Source organism: Oreochromis aureus, linkage group 19, assembly GCF_013358895.1.
Source record: "Oreochromis aureus strain Israel breed Guangdong linkage group 19, ZZ_aureus, whole genome shotgun sequence".
Classification (NCBI taxonomy): Eukaryota; Metazoa; Chordata; class Actinopteri; order Cichliformes; family Cichlidae; genus Oreochromis; species Oreochromis aureus.
This window is the reverse complement of record NC_052960.1, coordinates 2,084,034-2,100,333: the sequence shown is the minus strand read 5'-3', so window position 1 is coordinate 2,100,333 and position 16,300 is coordinate 2,084,034. Positions and strand designations below refer to the sequence as shown.

The 16,300-nt window shown below is 42.5% G+C and overlaps 1 protein-coding gene across 6 annotated transcripts in view; it reads left to right on the top strand.

Annotated features, from left to right (window-relative positions):
- The window catches only part of LOC116310466 (palmitoyltransferase ZDHHC14-like), a 48,506-nt gene that overhangs the window by 13,775 nt on the left and 18,431 nt on the right, over positions 1 to 16,300 (top strand). For all 6 annotated transcript variants that reach the window (XM_039603809.1, XM_031727244.2, XM_031727252.2 and 3 more), the window contains one exon: positions 4,821 to 4,981. In XM_039603809.1, the coding sequence (XP_039459743.1) occupies positions 4,821 to 4,981 (161 nt within the window). The remainder of the gene's footprint in view (positions 1 to 4,820; positions 4,982 to 16,300) is intronic.

The following is a 16,300-nucleotide window of genomic DNA, read 5'->3' as shown; positions in this document are numbered from 1 at the left end:
CCTTCTTTATGGTTTTACTTGCCTTAGTAGCAGCCAGACAATCAGATGCCCTTGATTATCTTATCATTAAGTGTGAGCAGATCTTTTAGCAGTCTGCAGATCTGGAAGATTCAGGTCTGCAATGCTCAGAGAAATGCAAAAAAGACTGTCCTAAGTTAGCATGTTAAAGGCTAAAATTCATGACAGTGCAGTTGTTTACAAGCATGAACAAGTATGGCTGGTTTGGAGGGGAAAGCCTTCATGGCTTCTGGAAGCATGTTCTTTGGAAAGAAGAAACCAAAGTGGAGATGTTTGTCCAGAATGCACAGCAGCACGTTTGGAGAAAACCAAACGCCTCATACCAGCTGTCAGCACGGTGGTGGAGGGCTGATGATTTAAGCACCTTGCAGTCACTGAGTAGACCATGAACTCCTCTCTAGAGTCAGGTGTGAGGCCAGCTGTCTGGCAGCTGAAGCTCGGCCTAGACTGGGTCATACTGGGCGTTGCACTGACCCAGTAAGAGTGCAGACCCGACTGAAATGCTGCGGTGGGACTTAGGTTAAGTTTATTTATACAGCACATTACCAACAGTCCATGCTGTACAACCATGTAAAATGCCACTAAAATAAATAAAATGCACAACAATAATGCAGTAAAATATTGAAATAAGTCAACAACAACAACGACTGTTAAAACCAAAATGTTTAGGTGTGTTTAAAGCCAGACCATAAAAATGTGTCTGTAGTAACAATTTAAAATGTTTGAGCGTTTGTGCAGATCTGATATTCAGAGGAAGATTATTCCAGAGTCTGGGACTGCCGCAGAGAGGGCCATGAGGATTCAGTTTAGACCAGGAATAGTTAAGGTTAGTTTGACCTAAAGAGAGCTGTGTGTAAGTAAATGTAAATGAAGTGAGAAACACTGGGTCGCCTCCGCAGTTATATGAGAGTGATAAAGTCACTGACTGCTCCAGCTTCCTGCTGCTACTGAATTATGGGATGTACATGGCTTAGAGTCCTGAATAAACTGTCATGATTTGATTGAAATGACCTGAGATTAGATTAGATTAGATTGCTACTATGTGCATTTTAGGTTAAAGAAAGTGAAAAAGTTACTTAGACACCACAAAGTTAAACAACCCATCGAGAGCAAAGAGCAGTTTGGACGGCATGGGAAAGTTATGAATGTCAACACGAGAATGAGCTCGATGGAAACATTTTTTTTATGTTTAATGTTCTTTGCTAAAAATGTGTTTCTGGCACCAGAACAGTCCTCTCGGTACAGCTTGATTTGTTTCCAGTCTTGCAGCTACAGCTAAGTTTCTAAAAACACACATATTGCAGCTTCTTAGCAGTAGAGCAACTTAGAGCAGTTTCCCAGTCAGTTTGTGTCTCCCAGCTCACAGAGGGATCAATGGCAGGGCCGGCCGATCGGCTCCATAGTCCAGTTCTCCTGTCCCCGTCCCTCACGCACCCCTGTGTGATTGCCGATGGCAGATAACGCTGATCGCTGCTGAGGTGGAGGATGGGATTAACGTGCACCTTTTAAGTAGTGCGAGCCGCCCTGTATGTGCACACTGTGTGGCCCAAACACAGAGAACACACAACATGATTACAAATCTGATTCACTCACATCTCTGAATGATTGAGCCTCCTATTGATCACTTATTGATTTATTTTTACATTCCGTTTACTCACTCAGCGTTTACAGCTGAGAGGTCACACTAGAGTGTCAGTGACCCGGACCAGTAAAAACCCCTTTCTGTCAGTTTAGCTGCACATTTGATCAGCGCGCTGCTCAATATAAGAAAAAGAATTTAACTGCACGTCTCACTTTTACTATACGAGGAAATAACGCTGCTCGATTTAATGAAGGAAATCTGTCGGCACAACTCTGAGCTTACACTGTAAAAGGATCCGTAGATGTACAGGAAACGTTCTCAATGCTCATTTTTCACTGTCCTGGAATTATAAAGCTGAAAGGTTTCGTTAATTCACCAAAAAAATCCTATTTTTATTTACACTCATGTATTTTACTGTGGACATGCTATTTAAAAAAAAACAAAACAAAAAAAACCAAACCAAAACATAAATTTCTATTTGGGGGGCGGGGAGGGGGCTTCAATAACTTCTGTCATTTGTTTTTCTGTTACTTGGTGTGGTGTGAAAGACTGTGGGGAGGTCCTCATCAGCAGGACAAGCAGTAAAACAGTTCAAAGTTTATGGCCTCCTTCAGGTGTTCCAGAGATGTCCTGTTGGGCCTCTTTGCTGGGGCAACTGGGGCCCCCGGGCCTTATGTTTAACACCCCGAATTTACAGCATAGGCCCTTGTTGGGTTTTTATGGAAACAAATATTATACTACTCATACTAGGGCTGCACGATTAATCGTTAGAAAATCGCGATCTCAATTCATACTTATGTGCGATCTCATTTCCAAATGACAACGATTTTAAAAAAAAAAAGAAAAAGAAAAAAGATGACGACGACGACGATTGTACCGCATTTTGATCCGGGACGTAATCTGCATGAAAACAAGCGCTCACTCTTCCTGCTCAACAAATGACAAGGGCGGAGCCTTATACCACGTGATACAGAAGCTGTGCCGAGATGCTCAAATTGGCAGGGAAAAAACAACGGAGAGCACGTCAGGGATGACGAGAAAGTGACAGGAGAAAATCCGTCCCGGTCAACCACCCAAACATCAATAACGGGAACCTTATACAGCGCTTCCCTATACACGTAGAACTCCCGCAGGCACAAAGAAATTACGGAGGCTATTACTTATCACCTGACCAAAGATATGGCTCCCATCAACACTGTGCAAAACGAGGGATTTAGGAAAATGATCAACACCCTAGACAAACGCTACACAGTGCCGTCCCGCAACTATTTTTCTATTGTTGCACTACCTGCTCTATACACGCAGTGTCGAGCAACGGTGGAGACGGAATTACAAGCAGTACAACATTTTGCGGCAACCACAAAATGTGAGGCATTTATTGTTTTTATGTTCAGTCTCAACTGTTACGAAGTTGATGTGCAGTTAATAAGTGCAATAAATATTTATATTCGAAAAGAAAATCGTGAGAGAATCGTGATCTCAATTCTAAGCAAAAAAATCGTGATTCTCATTTTATGCAAAATCGTGCAGCCCTAGCTCATACATATCTATGTGATAAATACTCTTATATTGCTCATTGTGCTGTATTTAAACACTAAAACATATTTGGAGGTGAAGAGCAGCCAGATTTAATATTTACAGTTGAGTTGGTGATGATTTTTCCTCCCAGATTTGTATAAATAAAAGTGGGCTGCACTGCTGCCTCGTCGAGTGACGAGAACATGCTCTGTTTGATTACAGTGTTAGAGGATGATATCTCTCCTGTGGTGTGTAGAAGCAGGAGGCGTGAAGCACAGAGGGTCTCCACACCCTAAAAAGAGAAAGCAGTGTTTTTAGATCATTTAAAACTTATATTGACGTAAAAGAGGTGAGATTCAAATTTGAAGCAAACACTAATGAATTACCAAGGAGAGCAGGAGAAACGCCTTCCTGCTGGGAGCTGTGCCGTCTGCAGCCTCCCGCTGACAGTCGAGAGTTTTCTGCTGAGCTCGGTGTCGCTGCAGATGCAGAGAGCAGCAGGACTGGACTGTCTGCACTCAGCCAGGGTACAGCTCAGGTCAGCTTCAGTCTTCCTGAATCATAAAATCTTTTACTTGGTATTCATCTCACAGAGCCTCTTATGTAGATTTTATTTTTAACTTCACACCAAAACGAACTGATGGCGGCAGGATGTGTAAATTCTACACTCGGGTGCTTTTCTTATGAGAGGACAGAAGATACTGGATCCCAGTTCAAATGTACGTCCACTCAGACCACTATCGTTAGAAGAACCCAGCATGGCAGGTCTAAATATGGCCCAGTTCAGCAGATTACCTGCTGTTGGCACATATCAGAGGATGCATCTACCCCTAAGGTGCCTCCATCTGAAGACCAGCATGATAAAACCAACCTGAGCTGAAAAAAGAAGCCGATGCTAAACATCTGCACTTCCTCTGCAGGCCACTCGAGGCTGGTCGAGCTGCATAGTACAGCATGAAAAACTGTGTTTGCTGATTCGCTGGTGTGTGTGCTTACTTATTGGCCCATGAAGTTTATGGGTACAGCTCAGTTACCCAAAAATGTGTTCAAAATACAGAGCATAACACTGGTCAGTGACATCACACGGTGAGTAAAACATCATCACGAGGGAAAAAGCATGCATGCTGCATGGTTTGGAGTTTCCATAAATTGCGTAACATGTCAGCGGCATGTGCTCAGTCCTGCTGGTGTGGCAGTGCTGCTCTGCACTGCTCAGCAACATCCCTCACAGCATACGGCTGCCACATGTTCCTTTGGCTGTCCGTGTCTGGAGTAGTTCCTCTTTGCAGACCTCAAATCTGATCCAGCAGACCACGGCCTAACAGATGAAATGGGATGCAGCAGCCTGTGCCCTGCCTCTGTGGGACCTAAATGTGATTACTGTAATAACCACCTGCGCTGTTGGATGTTTAATGGGATTATGTGAGTTTGTCTCATTAAAGCAGATTAAAACACGGGGGACTGACTCTTACATGTGCGTCGGTCTATTAAGCGGTCATATCCACTTACTGGTCATTAAGCAGCGAGACTTTGGTGTCTCCACTTCATCAGCTTCCGCGCTCGTCTCCGCTGGTGTCCGTTATGTGCTAACGATTAAATCGAGCCCGGCAGTCTGCCGGCGTTTGTCCAGTGTTGCACCAAAACTGCATTTCTGCTGTCATTGTTGCTCATCTTTTCCTCGTTGCCTCTTCTTGTCCTACAGTTGTCCGTTCCTGGCACAGCAGTTGACTCCAGTCATCCCGGTCATAGGAGGTGTGCTGTTTCTGTTTGTGCTGGGGACGCTCCTGAGAACGAGCTTCAGTGACCCCGGAGTGCTGCCCAGGGCCACCCCAGACGAGGCCGCCGACCTGGAGCGGCAGATAGGTAAGAGACAAAAAACACTGGGATCCAAACCTGTTACTGAACTAAAGTTTGCATTTTTGTGCTACTCTCTGCATATGGGAGGCCTTTATTGTTCACATCACACTGTTTAGTTATTATTTGATTAGATTACAGGTATATGAGCACATGGCTAATTAGCATTCTGTGTGTATTTAGCACCTGTGTTGTGTTTATCGTTTGTTTTCGGGAATCCAGCTCCGACTGACTGTAACAGCACTTTGCATCCAGGATGAGATAAGTTCTTGGCGCTACTTTAACCAAATGGCCATTGATGTAATACTTACTATACTAAATTATCTTTTGATAAGTTCCAAATCTAATTTGTCATGTGAAAGATAAGACTGTTGATGCATTAGGAGATACTTGATATGAGGTAAGTGAATTACTGGCAGCAGAGCACAAGCACAAGTCAAAAAACAGCCAAGATTATTTTGAGATGTGGATCTGTTAATGAAGTTTGTTGCTGTGTCACTGAGTGTTTTTTCTGCTGTGTTTGATTCTATTTTGTTACCAAAGCGAGCTGCAAAATCAGCCGATATGCAGAAAAGAAAAAATGCGTGCGTGATGTCGTATCGGTGCACAGATACTGAGGCATTACTACAAGCAAATAGTACTAGGAGGCTGCTGGCAGTGTTGAGAAACGTGGGCAGCGGTTAAAAATGAAGGCTCACTTTCCTGTGAGCACACCTAAAAGTGCTGCTTCTCCCATCTGAGAGACTTGGTGGCAGTAGCAAACGTTTGATTCCACATCAAAGGTGATGGCAAGCTCTGAAGTCGTCGAAATTAATTCTTTTTATTTAAATTAGAGCTGCTGAAGTTGAGCTTTGTAGCTTGATCCAAGCAAAATGTAAAAAAAGGCAACTGACCTGATCAGAAGTGAATTAGACAAAGATTGATGGAAGTCACTAAACTTGTCCAGTGATGGTGGGAGTGTAGTCTGCTTCCTGAGGCCTCTTTCAGAGAAGGAAAGGAAACAATCAAGGGTGCTCCAGACTGGAATTTGCACTGGAAAATGTATCAATTTTAGTTACTGACTCACTGATCTGTAAATGTGTCCAGCTGCTCTGTAGCTAAATGGATTACCACCACTTAACTGATGGTTTAACTTTGCAAAGCCTATTTTTTAAAGCCTTCTTTAAAGTTCTGCTGTTTTTCTTTTTCTTTTTTTTTTTTGTATTTGGAATGCAAAGCTCCCATTTCCCAGCCATGGGTCTTTTTCCGTGCTTCAGGCCACTAGGGCCTCATTAAACAAACTCTGGACCGGCTTAATTAATCTCATTAGGAGACTTAAAAGCTTTTGGAGGGAAGGTACAGTACAGAGAGCTCGGAGCGGCGGGGCTGAGAAAGCGCTGTGCAGAAGTATGTTATGTTGGTATTCCAGAGGATAAACAAATGAAAGGCCGAAAATATGAAAAATGTTGACCCAAATACCTCTTTACCCCCTCTACCCCCACCAAAACTGGCTTTTGTGCTGTGCATGTCCAAGCAGGCTGTCTCCAAACTGGAACCTCTTACTCACAGACTGATGATTGGTGTCTGGCTGATTCTTTGTGCACAGGCTGTGAAATGATTAGAGGCATTAAGCATGCCGATTTTTGTTTTGGTGTTCATTCTTATTCATATTTAACTCTTCTTTGTAACCTGTAGATGCAGGATTTGCATGAATTAGGATAGATTGAAACAATATTAGAGTCAACCCTCTACACGGGTCCCAAGTGAAAAAATGACAGGGACATGAGAATCATTAGCCGAAATGCCATTCACTGAGGTAACCACAGGGTGTATATCAGCACCGCTGTGCCACAGGAGTGTTCACCTTAATTTTTACATTCCAGGATTGTAGTCTATCCCATCCAATCCTCTACATGCCAGTAGATTAATAGGCTGCCTAATTATTGGTACCATTGTAGATCTTATTATGTGCAATTTGAAAGAACCTCAGCTGTAATGGCATGAGGATCTCACACACATGCACACGCTTCATACGTGGTAAAAACTTGGTTCAAATGTATTTTCCATAGAGCTCCTGTCTCTTCTCACACCTCCTGTTACTTTTTCCATTCAAACACTGTCTCCTCCTCCTCTTCCTCCTCCTCTTCCTCATCCTCCTCCTCCTTTTTTTCCTGGGTGCACACTCTCACAGTTCTTTTTTTGGTTCTAGCGATGGCGTGGAAGCTTGATATGCAAGACATTAGCAGCACATGTGTTAGCTCTTAACTTGATCATCCATTTCAAGTCCCAGCAACAACTAGCCCAGCATGTGCCCGTCTCTTTCAGGCACTCTCTTCTTCACTGCTGGGATTTAAAAGAGAGATTTAAAAAGCAAAAAAAAACAATTTTTGTCTAGTTTTCAGGTATCAGTGAATTTGCACAGCCATGCTTTTGTCGTCCGCTCCTTCTTCAGTTCCTCCTTTCTTATCTGCAACACGACTCACTCCTGGCAGCCTTATCTTCTGATTCAGACGGCTCTCATCTCTCTCTTTTTTTAATTTCAAACCTAATATGTGCTTATGTAACTGTGCAGATATTCATAATCGCAAAGCAGCTTTGCGAGCTTGGGGAACTTCTTCACATGCGCTGCCATAATGTAATGTCTCTGCTCCGCTCCAGGCCTGTTTCCCATGTGCTCAGTTGCTGCTTTTGTTTCTTTTTCCTATAGCATTACTACACCCAACTCTACATCCACCCTTATTTCTTTTTAAACCATGCAGCTTTACTATATTTATGTCCAGTATCCACAGTACTACGCTGCTTTAGGATACCTGAAATCAAACCTGTGTAAGCAGCGCTGACACCGTTTTATGAATGAGCAGAAATCGCGACGTTTTTGGAAATGCACACCTGTGGTTGTATATTGACAGAGTCCTACACCTGTGTGTGTGAATCCCAGGTAAAACAAGGTGATAGTGTTGTTGAGCACTAAGGAAACAAAAGCTAAAACGAAGTGTGGAAAAAAGAAAAAACGTAGTTAACAGAAATATAAATCAAAACTAGATATTTCAGGGTATTTCGAATGCATGTGTTTTATGTGTTCTGAGTGCATATAGCGCCATAAAGCCTTTACCTCATACATAAATAATGATGTTTTCAGGTTAAAGTACTGCAAGGCTCAAAAATGACACCACTCTTATTGATCGGTTGGCTCAACACCAGAGGAGCAGATGTCTGTACAGTACGAGACATCGAGGCCTCTCAGCATCCCTGCATTCACGATGCTGATACTCGACCTCTGATGCCATCATCGTGAGCGGATATTCAGAGTGGTCAGCCTGGAGTTTTGCCTACCTTCTTGAATCAAATATACAGCATGTTCGGACAGGCAGAAATTTGAGAGTTATGAGATAAAACGCAGTTTTTGTGATCCACATTCTTGCTTCCTGTCACTGTACTTAGTGCAGTTAATCATTGCAGGAGGACGTCTGGGGTCAGGAAAGGCAGCACAGCTTGTTGTTTATCTCAACTTGAACTCGAGACAAGAGCTGATTTCTCTTCAGTTTGCTACATTTGACGTGTGTGCATGTCTGCCTGCCTGCCCAATATGTCAGGACTAGACAGGCTGGCATCAGTTCAGCTATCACATGCCAAATCCGAAAGACTCTCTGAAGCATTAATCAGAGGGAAAGATGGTCAGAGCTGCCGGTTTCCTTTTTCCCACTTAATGTGGTCCAGGCCAGTTGGTGAATGTCAGGACAGCCTCGCTGTTTTTCCAAAGCCACCAGCCAGACTCAAGGCCAGCAGAGGAAATAGATTTTGGAAGGCTTAGAGCGTGGACTGCTGGAGGAAGGACGGGGACATCAGTAGGGGATACAGCCACATTTAGGCTTTTCATCACTGGGTGTTTGAAGGTAGAACTACATTACATTATTTTCCCCTCCTTATCGTTGTATATTTATATCTGTGTTTAGTCCAGTTCCTTGTGTCTGATTGACTAGTTGGTTATACAGGAGAAGACAAAAGTTTGAAAGCACTCAGAAAATGGAATTGTGCTCAGTTTAATGGATAAAGTTAAATGTTGCATAAATGCAGGAGGTGTATTTAAGAGCCATTTTTAAAAAAAAATGTTTATTTATAAGATTTTAAGTTCGAAGTTACATAAAATCACACCAGACAACAGTGTTGGTCAAGTTACTTGAAAAAAGTAATCAGTAACTAATTACTGATTATTTCCCCCCAAAAGTAATCCCGTTACTTTACTGATTACTTATTTTCAAAAGTAATTAATTACTTAGTTACTTTTTAAAAACACAATTTACAACCTGAATAGGTGATAAAGCGATAGATCTTTCAACCCAATTCTACTTTTTCTGCATAATCCATCATACAAAATGTAATCAAATGGAAACGTCTCTTTTTAAAACTTGTTTTATTAGTTTTAATCTTTTAACTTTATGCATCAAGCAAAAATTAAATTATATGCAACATTCTCTGACTGGAAGAAATTTGTTTAACATTTAAACCTATTTTCTGCACATTCCAGCACATAAAATAAAATATTTTTTTGTGTTTACACTCACTCTTTCAAATAGATGCAAGTAAAACACAGCAGAAAATAAATAAAATCAAAGACTAGCGGCCCTGTTGCTCTATTTTCACCTGTAAAGCAGGAGTGGGGTAGGCGGAGGTTTACCCTGGTGCAGGTGTGCCGCAGCGGTCAGTGGAAGAATCCGCGAGTTTCTCGTAGTACACTGGGTGCTTGCTTGGAAGTTTAGGGGTTTTTTTCGCTGTAAAAAGAAGTTTTCTTCCCACGCACAACGGACACTAATGTTTTTGTCACTTTTTATGGAATCAAACTCAAAGTAAGGTCAGTACTTCCATGCTTTAAACGCTGCACGCTCATACTCTCTCTGCACTCGATCCATTGTTGATCTGCAGACAGCTGTTGTCACCAACGTTGCACTCGCTTACGTCACTGTCATGAGACATTCTTGCAAAAAATCACGGTTTTAGTAACGCAGTAACGCAGCGTTCCTACGGGAAAGTAACGGTAATCTAATTACCGTTTTTGCAATAGTAATCCCTTACATTACTCGTTACTTGAAAAAAGTAATCAGAATACAGTAAAGCGTTACTGCCCATCTCTGCCAGACAAAGGACATAAGATTCAAAAACGATAACATTCAAGCACAGAAAAAAAGAAAAACAAACACACAAACAAACAGGAAAGAAAAGAAAAAATATACCGGTTAGCCAGTACAAATCAAAAGTTCAAAAGAAATACCAGTGTCCAAAGAAGATGATCTTAAGATTAAGAGCCATTTGAAACTGAAATCGTTCGTTAGTGCTATAAGATCAAATTAAATAGATCTTTTTTTTTTTTTTTAAGTCCTTGGAATGTGTAGACTCGTGTTTTGTTTATTATTGTTATTATTGATATTATTTATATTTATAAACAGAAACTGAACTAATCCAACAATGTCATGAGTTTAAACATTACTTACTATTATTGATCCTTTAGATCATGAACGAGACTGCCGTTAATTGGAAAAATGTAATCTGGAACGTAAATGTGCTGAAGGAGATTCAAGTCAACGAGTAAATCAAAGTAAACACTTGATTTTCAGCTCGTCTGTCGCTCAGACTTGTGGGAAGTTTGGGAAGTCGCAGATGATTATCACACAAACTGAGCCGCAGTGATGTTGAGTTTGGGAACGGCTAGTCTAGTCATTCACTCTTCACTTTATCGCAAGCTTCCACTAAAGGCGGGATCCCTCAAGGGTCCATTATAGGTCCTCTTTTGTTCTTGATACACATTTCACACCTCGTTTTATCCTTCAGTAGTCAGTGCCGCTGTTATGCAGATGACACCATTTTATCCACCTGCAAACATTCATAACCTTCAATTGTTGCTTCTATTTTTAGACTTTATGTTCTTAATGCTAGCTTTAATCTTTGAGGTTGACTGCACACAACCTGTAGTAGTCCACTATGACTGTTTATAATAGCATAACAGGCCTGGAGTGTTCGGCAGTTATTAAACACATTTCCTGTAATCTTATCACCAAACCCACATTATACTCTGCTCTCAAGTCTCTTTTCTGACTTGCACCCTGTTTTTAATTACTGTGTTTATTCTTTGCCTGCGCCTTTGGCAAAACCTTGATTTAGATGGCAAGCTCAAACACACCCCATTACCAGAGAGAGACTAGCTTGAGCTGTTCTCTATGAAGAGAGCCAGCTTAATCACATTAGATACAGCTTCCTTTGCCTGCAGCGATAAGACACTGCAAACATGCTTGTTGGATTTTTAACACCTTGTAGGTCTGCTCACAGCATTTCATGTATTTTGGCTGGGGGCAAATTTCGAGACTGCACAACAAATAAGAGCTTTTATCCTTGAAACGATTTTTATGATCACAAGCTGCTTCTTGAGCATCATAAGATGTCTGACACGGCTCGTCTCTTCCCTTCTGGCGTATTTGGCCCTTCAATCCCGGCCATTAAATGCCACTAAAAGCTGGCACCGATTTGAATTCGTTTGGTCATAGATGGAGTCCACAGAGCCGTGTCGATGCTGGCCCAGTCTTGACCGCCAACTCTCCAAATGTACAAGCAGGGATAAATGAGCCAGAATACACCAGAGGCTTTAAGAAGAGATCAGAGATGCTCTCGCAGTGACCTGCTGTATCGGGAGCTAGTTTAATTCATCCTGGAGCCTGGTTGGCTCTTTGAATTTCAAAATACCCCACATCTGCCCCGTCTCAGGGATGAATGAATAATACCTTGTTTTAAATTACGATCTTCTCATCGTTCACGCTCACACTTAAACCGCCGCACGCTTCACCTCCCTCTGCTCATTGGTGGCGAGCGCCTTCGATCACATTTGTGTTTGACTTCATTGTTATCGGCTTCATAATAAGTAATAAGGTTTGCAGCTAGTGGAAAGAGGCTCTGTTACAAAGCTTCACTTTAGCATCTGTGAATTGCTTTTACATGGATCTCCTGATAAAGGAGGGACGTCAATAAAGAAAGAAAAGCTCAACAGGGTTCATCATCACACCGAGACAGAGAGAAACTGTTCGGAGGCACGAGAAGCTAATTGGGAAGAAACATACAGAACTGACCAAAGGTGTGAGCCACAGGTGCTGCCTGTGTTTAAACCTTGTCTGAAGTGACGGTTTCTACATGTGGCATCTGCGTGCAAAGCTCCAAAGACACAGAGCAGTGTTATGTAACAAACACACAGGTTCATCCAAACCCTTGACAGTTTGTGTCATGATCAAGTGTGCTGTGGAGTCGTTTTACTGCGGCTGATGTAAAACAGCCATCTTCTCTAGTCTTTGTCTCTTCTGTGTCGAGGCTGCTGATGGCTCGTTCGCAGATCTACAGTGACGTGGACGTGAAGAGAAAGAGATGAGTCGATGACAGAGCTGCAGGGGACACTAACAAAGGAATGCACAGAAATAGAGCCGTCACTGTAGAGCTGTTTCACTGAAGCTCACAGGAGAAAAGAGAAATAACAGACAGTGACAAACAAACTTGGCGTGGAGCCGTTACACTGGCCTGGATTGACCCTGTCCCCTTATATACACGGTGCAGGCAGGACCACGTGGCTAAGAATGACTTTAGCACCAGTCTTTGCTGCTTTTGCCTTGGCCTGGTCTTTCGCGGTGGTCTCGTTGTTCTCGGTTAACCGGTCAGGAGTCCTCCGTGAAGCAGCAGCTGTCTCCTTCCGAGTTGTCATATCTCACTCAGGCAGAGGTCACATCTCTGCTGAATCGAGTCTTCATGGTCTTTCTTAGTTTACCTCTGAGACAAAGTACAGAGTCTAGAAGACTAACAGTCTTAGACCCACACAGGTATGTTCTCCATGGGTCTGTGTAGGTGGTCTCTGTTCCTCCCAGATTAGCTAAAATATCATAGGTGTGATTGTGAATGTGAAAGGCTGCATGCACGTCTCACATCAAGCTCTCATTCTGGCAAACGGTTTAGATTGTTCTAGGCTGAGCTTTGACGGAAGAATCTACTCTGAAATGTTGTTAAATAACTTCGATTTAGATAAGTTCAGTCCCCTGAACAGAGACCACAGCAGACAGGAACACTGTGCGTTGCATTACACACACATATGAAGCCTGAGTAAAAGCAGATTGGTGTGGCAAACAAAAATAAACAAATGTTCCAGGAAAGGAGCTGGATGTTAGGTTTGAAAGGCACTCGACAAACTTTGTATCATTTTGTCAGTCCTGAACTGAAGCTTTGTTGCTTTGGATAAAGGTGGAAAGTGTAATTATTAAATTTGTATTTTTTTAATCATTAAGAATTCTGTTGTGTGAGGCTGTTTTTAAAGGATTTCATTTTGAAAAATATCCACTCTGTTTTAACTGTCTGACATGGATTTTGTTGTTAGCCAGATTGACTCGATGTGCAGAAGGTGAACTTAACAAAGTCCAGAGTAGCTGCACTGAACAATCTTTTTATAACTGACTGAAGTACAGAGACTGTGTGAAAATAAAAGCAAAAATGTCAAACTTGGATATTACATAAACAAAAAATCCTAACTGTTACTATTATTATCATTATTTACCTTGATAAAGTCAAGCCAGGATCACCACAGCGTGCTTTAATGTTCCAGAACTGCTTTTTGGTTAAATGGAAACAAAGTGCTGGTCCTGCCTCGGTGAACTCGGTGACCACAACAGTGGCAGCGTCCATGATACCAGCAGCTGTTTCATAATAAAATCAAGTGTTAGGCTGTACAGTTAGACCAAATATTTAACACCAGCTGATACTGATCCTTTACAAACTGATGACAGACTCTGTTCTGCACTGGATTGTTGTTTTGCTGTAAAACTCACAGCAAACAGATGCAAATGTTTTTAAAAACAGTTTTGTGTTTTTTTTAATATTGCTAACACAAGCCTGTATTTGGTATTTAAATGGGTTATATATCATTGTTTTATTTGCACCTTTGTATTTCTTAGTTCTGTGCTGCACTCTGGGTTTAGTTTTAAATTTTGGCTTTCAGTTAAAGGTCAGTGTGTGTGTGTGTGTGTGTGTGTGTGTGTGCTTGTGTGTGTGTGTGTGTGTGTGTGCTTGTGTGTGTGTTTTGTACCGGAGTTGTTTTCCAGCAGACCTTGTGCAGATTTCTCTTGCGTGTACACAACACGATGGCGATTAGATTCTCTTTATACCTCAGCAGGCAGCACCAAGCCCAGTTTGGCTGACATTGAATCCTCATTTAACTTTGAGTGTGAGGGTGTAAGTGGGCACACACTGTGTACGTGTGCATGCTTGTGTGTTCTGTTACATCACTTTCCAGTCTGCCTTATTATCTCGCTTCAAGCTCTTGGACCCGGCCTATCTCTCTGAGGGATCTCCCACCAGACACTGATGTAAGGCTAAGCTTCAGCCGCCCCGTCGGCTGAGTGTTCGAATGGCTTTGTTCAGCAGAAAAGCTGCTTTGAGTGTAGCGTGCACTGAATGTTGATGGGCTGCTTAAGGTGTGCATGCTGCCGATTTGCAGTAATAGTGGCGATTAAGGCCTGGCTGTGAGTAGATTGGCATCTGCGTGAAAACATGAAGAAGGATAAAACTTTATTTTATGGCACTTTTCAAAACTGTCACAGACTGTTTTACAGAGCACAGGAAATCACATCAGGAAACCTGAGCAATAAAATAATTAAAGAAAAAATTGTAACACTTCGAGTATTTCCTAGTGCCTGATGTTCCAGGTTCAGGGGTCAGAATAAGGACTAGATTTTGCCGGTGTTTGTGGACCGCTGAGCTAGGTGTTGTAATAGGTGTGTGGTGGCAGTTAACATACTCTCCAACCTGGCTCTATGGTGAAGAGCAGGCGACTAGCGCCCGATGCCCAAGGTGTTAGCTCGCTCGAGTGGACCGTCAAGCTAGCACACAGGTTAGCAGTCAGGAGAGACGAGGTTTCTAAGAAGTGAGAAGAGGAATTTGAATGACGGGCGATGCTGCGTTGCACACTTTATAGGAAGGAGGGTGGCCCCTCTGTGACACAAGCATCACGACTGCCGATGCCGGGCTGGAGTGATGATGTAGAAGCTTCAGAGGACGACGCTGAGAGAGAGTGTTCCCTGTAGTGAGACACCGAAGCGAATGTTTGAAAGAGAGCTCACAATATTTGCACATCTGATTTAGAAACGTGTGCTCGACTTTCTGATTCTGCCTCTCTGCTGCTAAAAATTGCTGTATGACGTGACACGAGTCTGTCAGTATGTGCCTTTCCCTTCTTTCCAGCGTTACACAGATCAGAGAATGTGCTTGACAAAGATTTACTCTGATGCTTCAGAAACACCCTCCACTTGTCATCGTTCTTTATTTGGCTTGATAGGAGCTAATTTAAATATAGATTTTACTGTGCAAAGAATACCTAAACGATGCAGCATTAACACCGTGGAAGGTGAACAGAGCTCTGAATAGTTCTCACCCTCATTTGTTTGAGACGGCAGAGAAACGGGACGAGTGCAAGTATGAGACTGGGATGGCGCTCTGTAGGCAGCGACCACAATGAGACAAATTCAATAGAAGAGAACTTTGTGGCTGCATTTCCTCTGCTCTCCTTTAGAAATGTCAAACACCCACATAAGCCTCTCAGCCCGTACCCCCTGCCATCCCCCTGCTCTCACACACACACACACACACACACACACACACACACACACACACCCCCACACCCCACTCTGTTGGCAATGCTACACGCTTCTGTGTAAATGATCTCAAAATTATCTTCCCACACACACCATCTCCTGCTCTCAGCATGTGTGAGAGTGCTCAAAGCAAGCAGAGCAATAATGGGATCCAGTCTATACCTTTTCACGACCGTCATCGCTCTCATCTTTACCGTTTAGCCCGTCATCGCCGCTGTCTTCCGCCACCAGAAGCCACTGAGGGCAGCTTGGCAGCGGTTTTCTTTTCATAATGTAGTCTGAGCATTGTTGTGTTAATTCCACTTAGTAGTGCCTGACCTGGGTGCAGTTTTACAGTCGGGTTCGTTAGTATTTGGACAGCGACTCACGGTGTGTAATTTTGCGTCTGTTCACCACACAGGATTTTTTTTATTACGCAATCAAGATGTGATTGAAGCTTTAACTGTTTAGGAATTACAGCCATTTTCATCCATAGTCACTCATATTCAGGCACTCAAAAGCAAACTGGATCATTTTAAATGTAAAGACCAGGATTAATGGATTTATCAGTTTAGTAGTTGCACAGGATCACCTTTCATAACGTGCAGCCTGCATTAGATTTTCTATCAAATGTTGAGTTAAGTTGTGGCACTTTACTTCTCACAGGGTTACTACTATTCTCCTTGTTTTTAATCTGGTTGCACCCTGC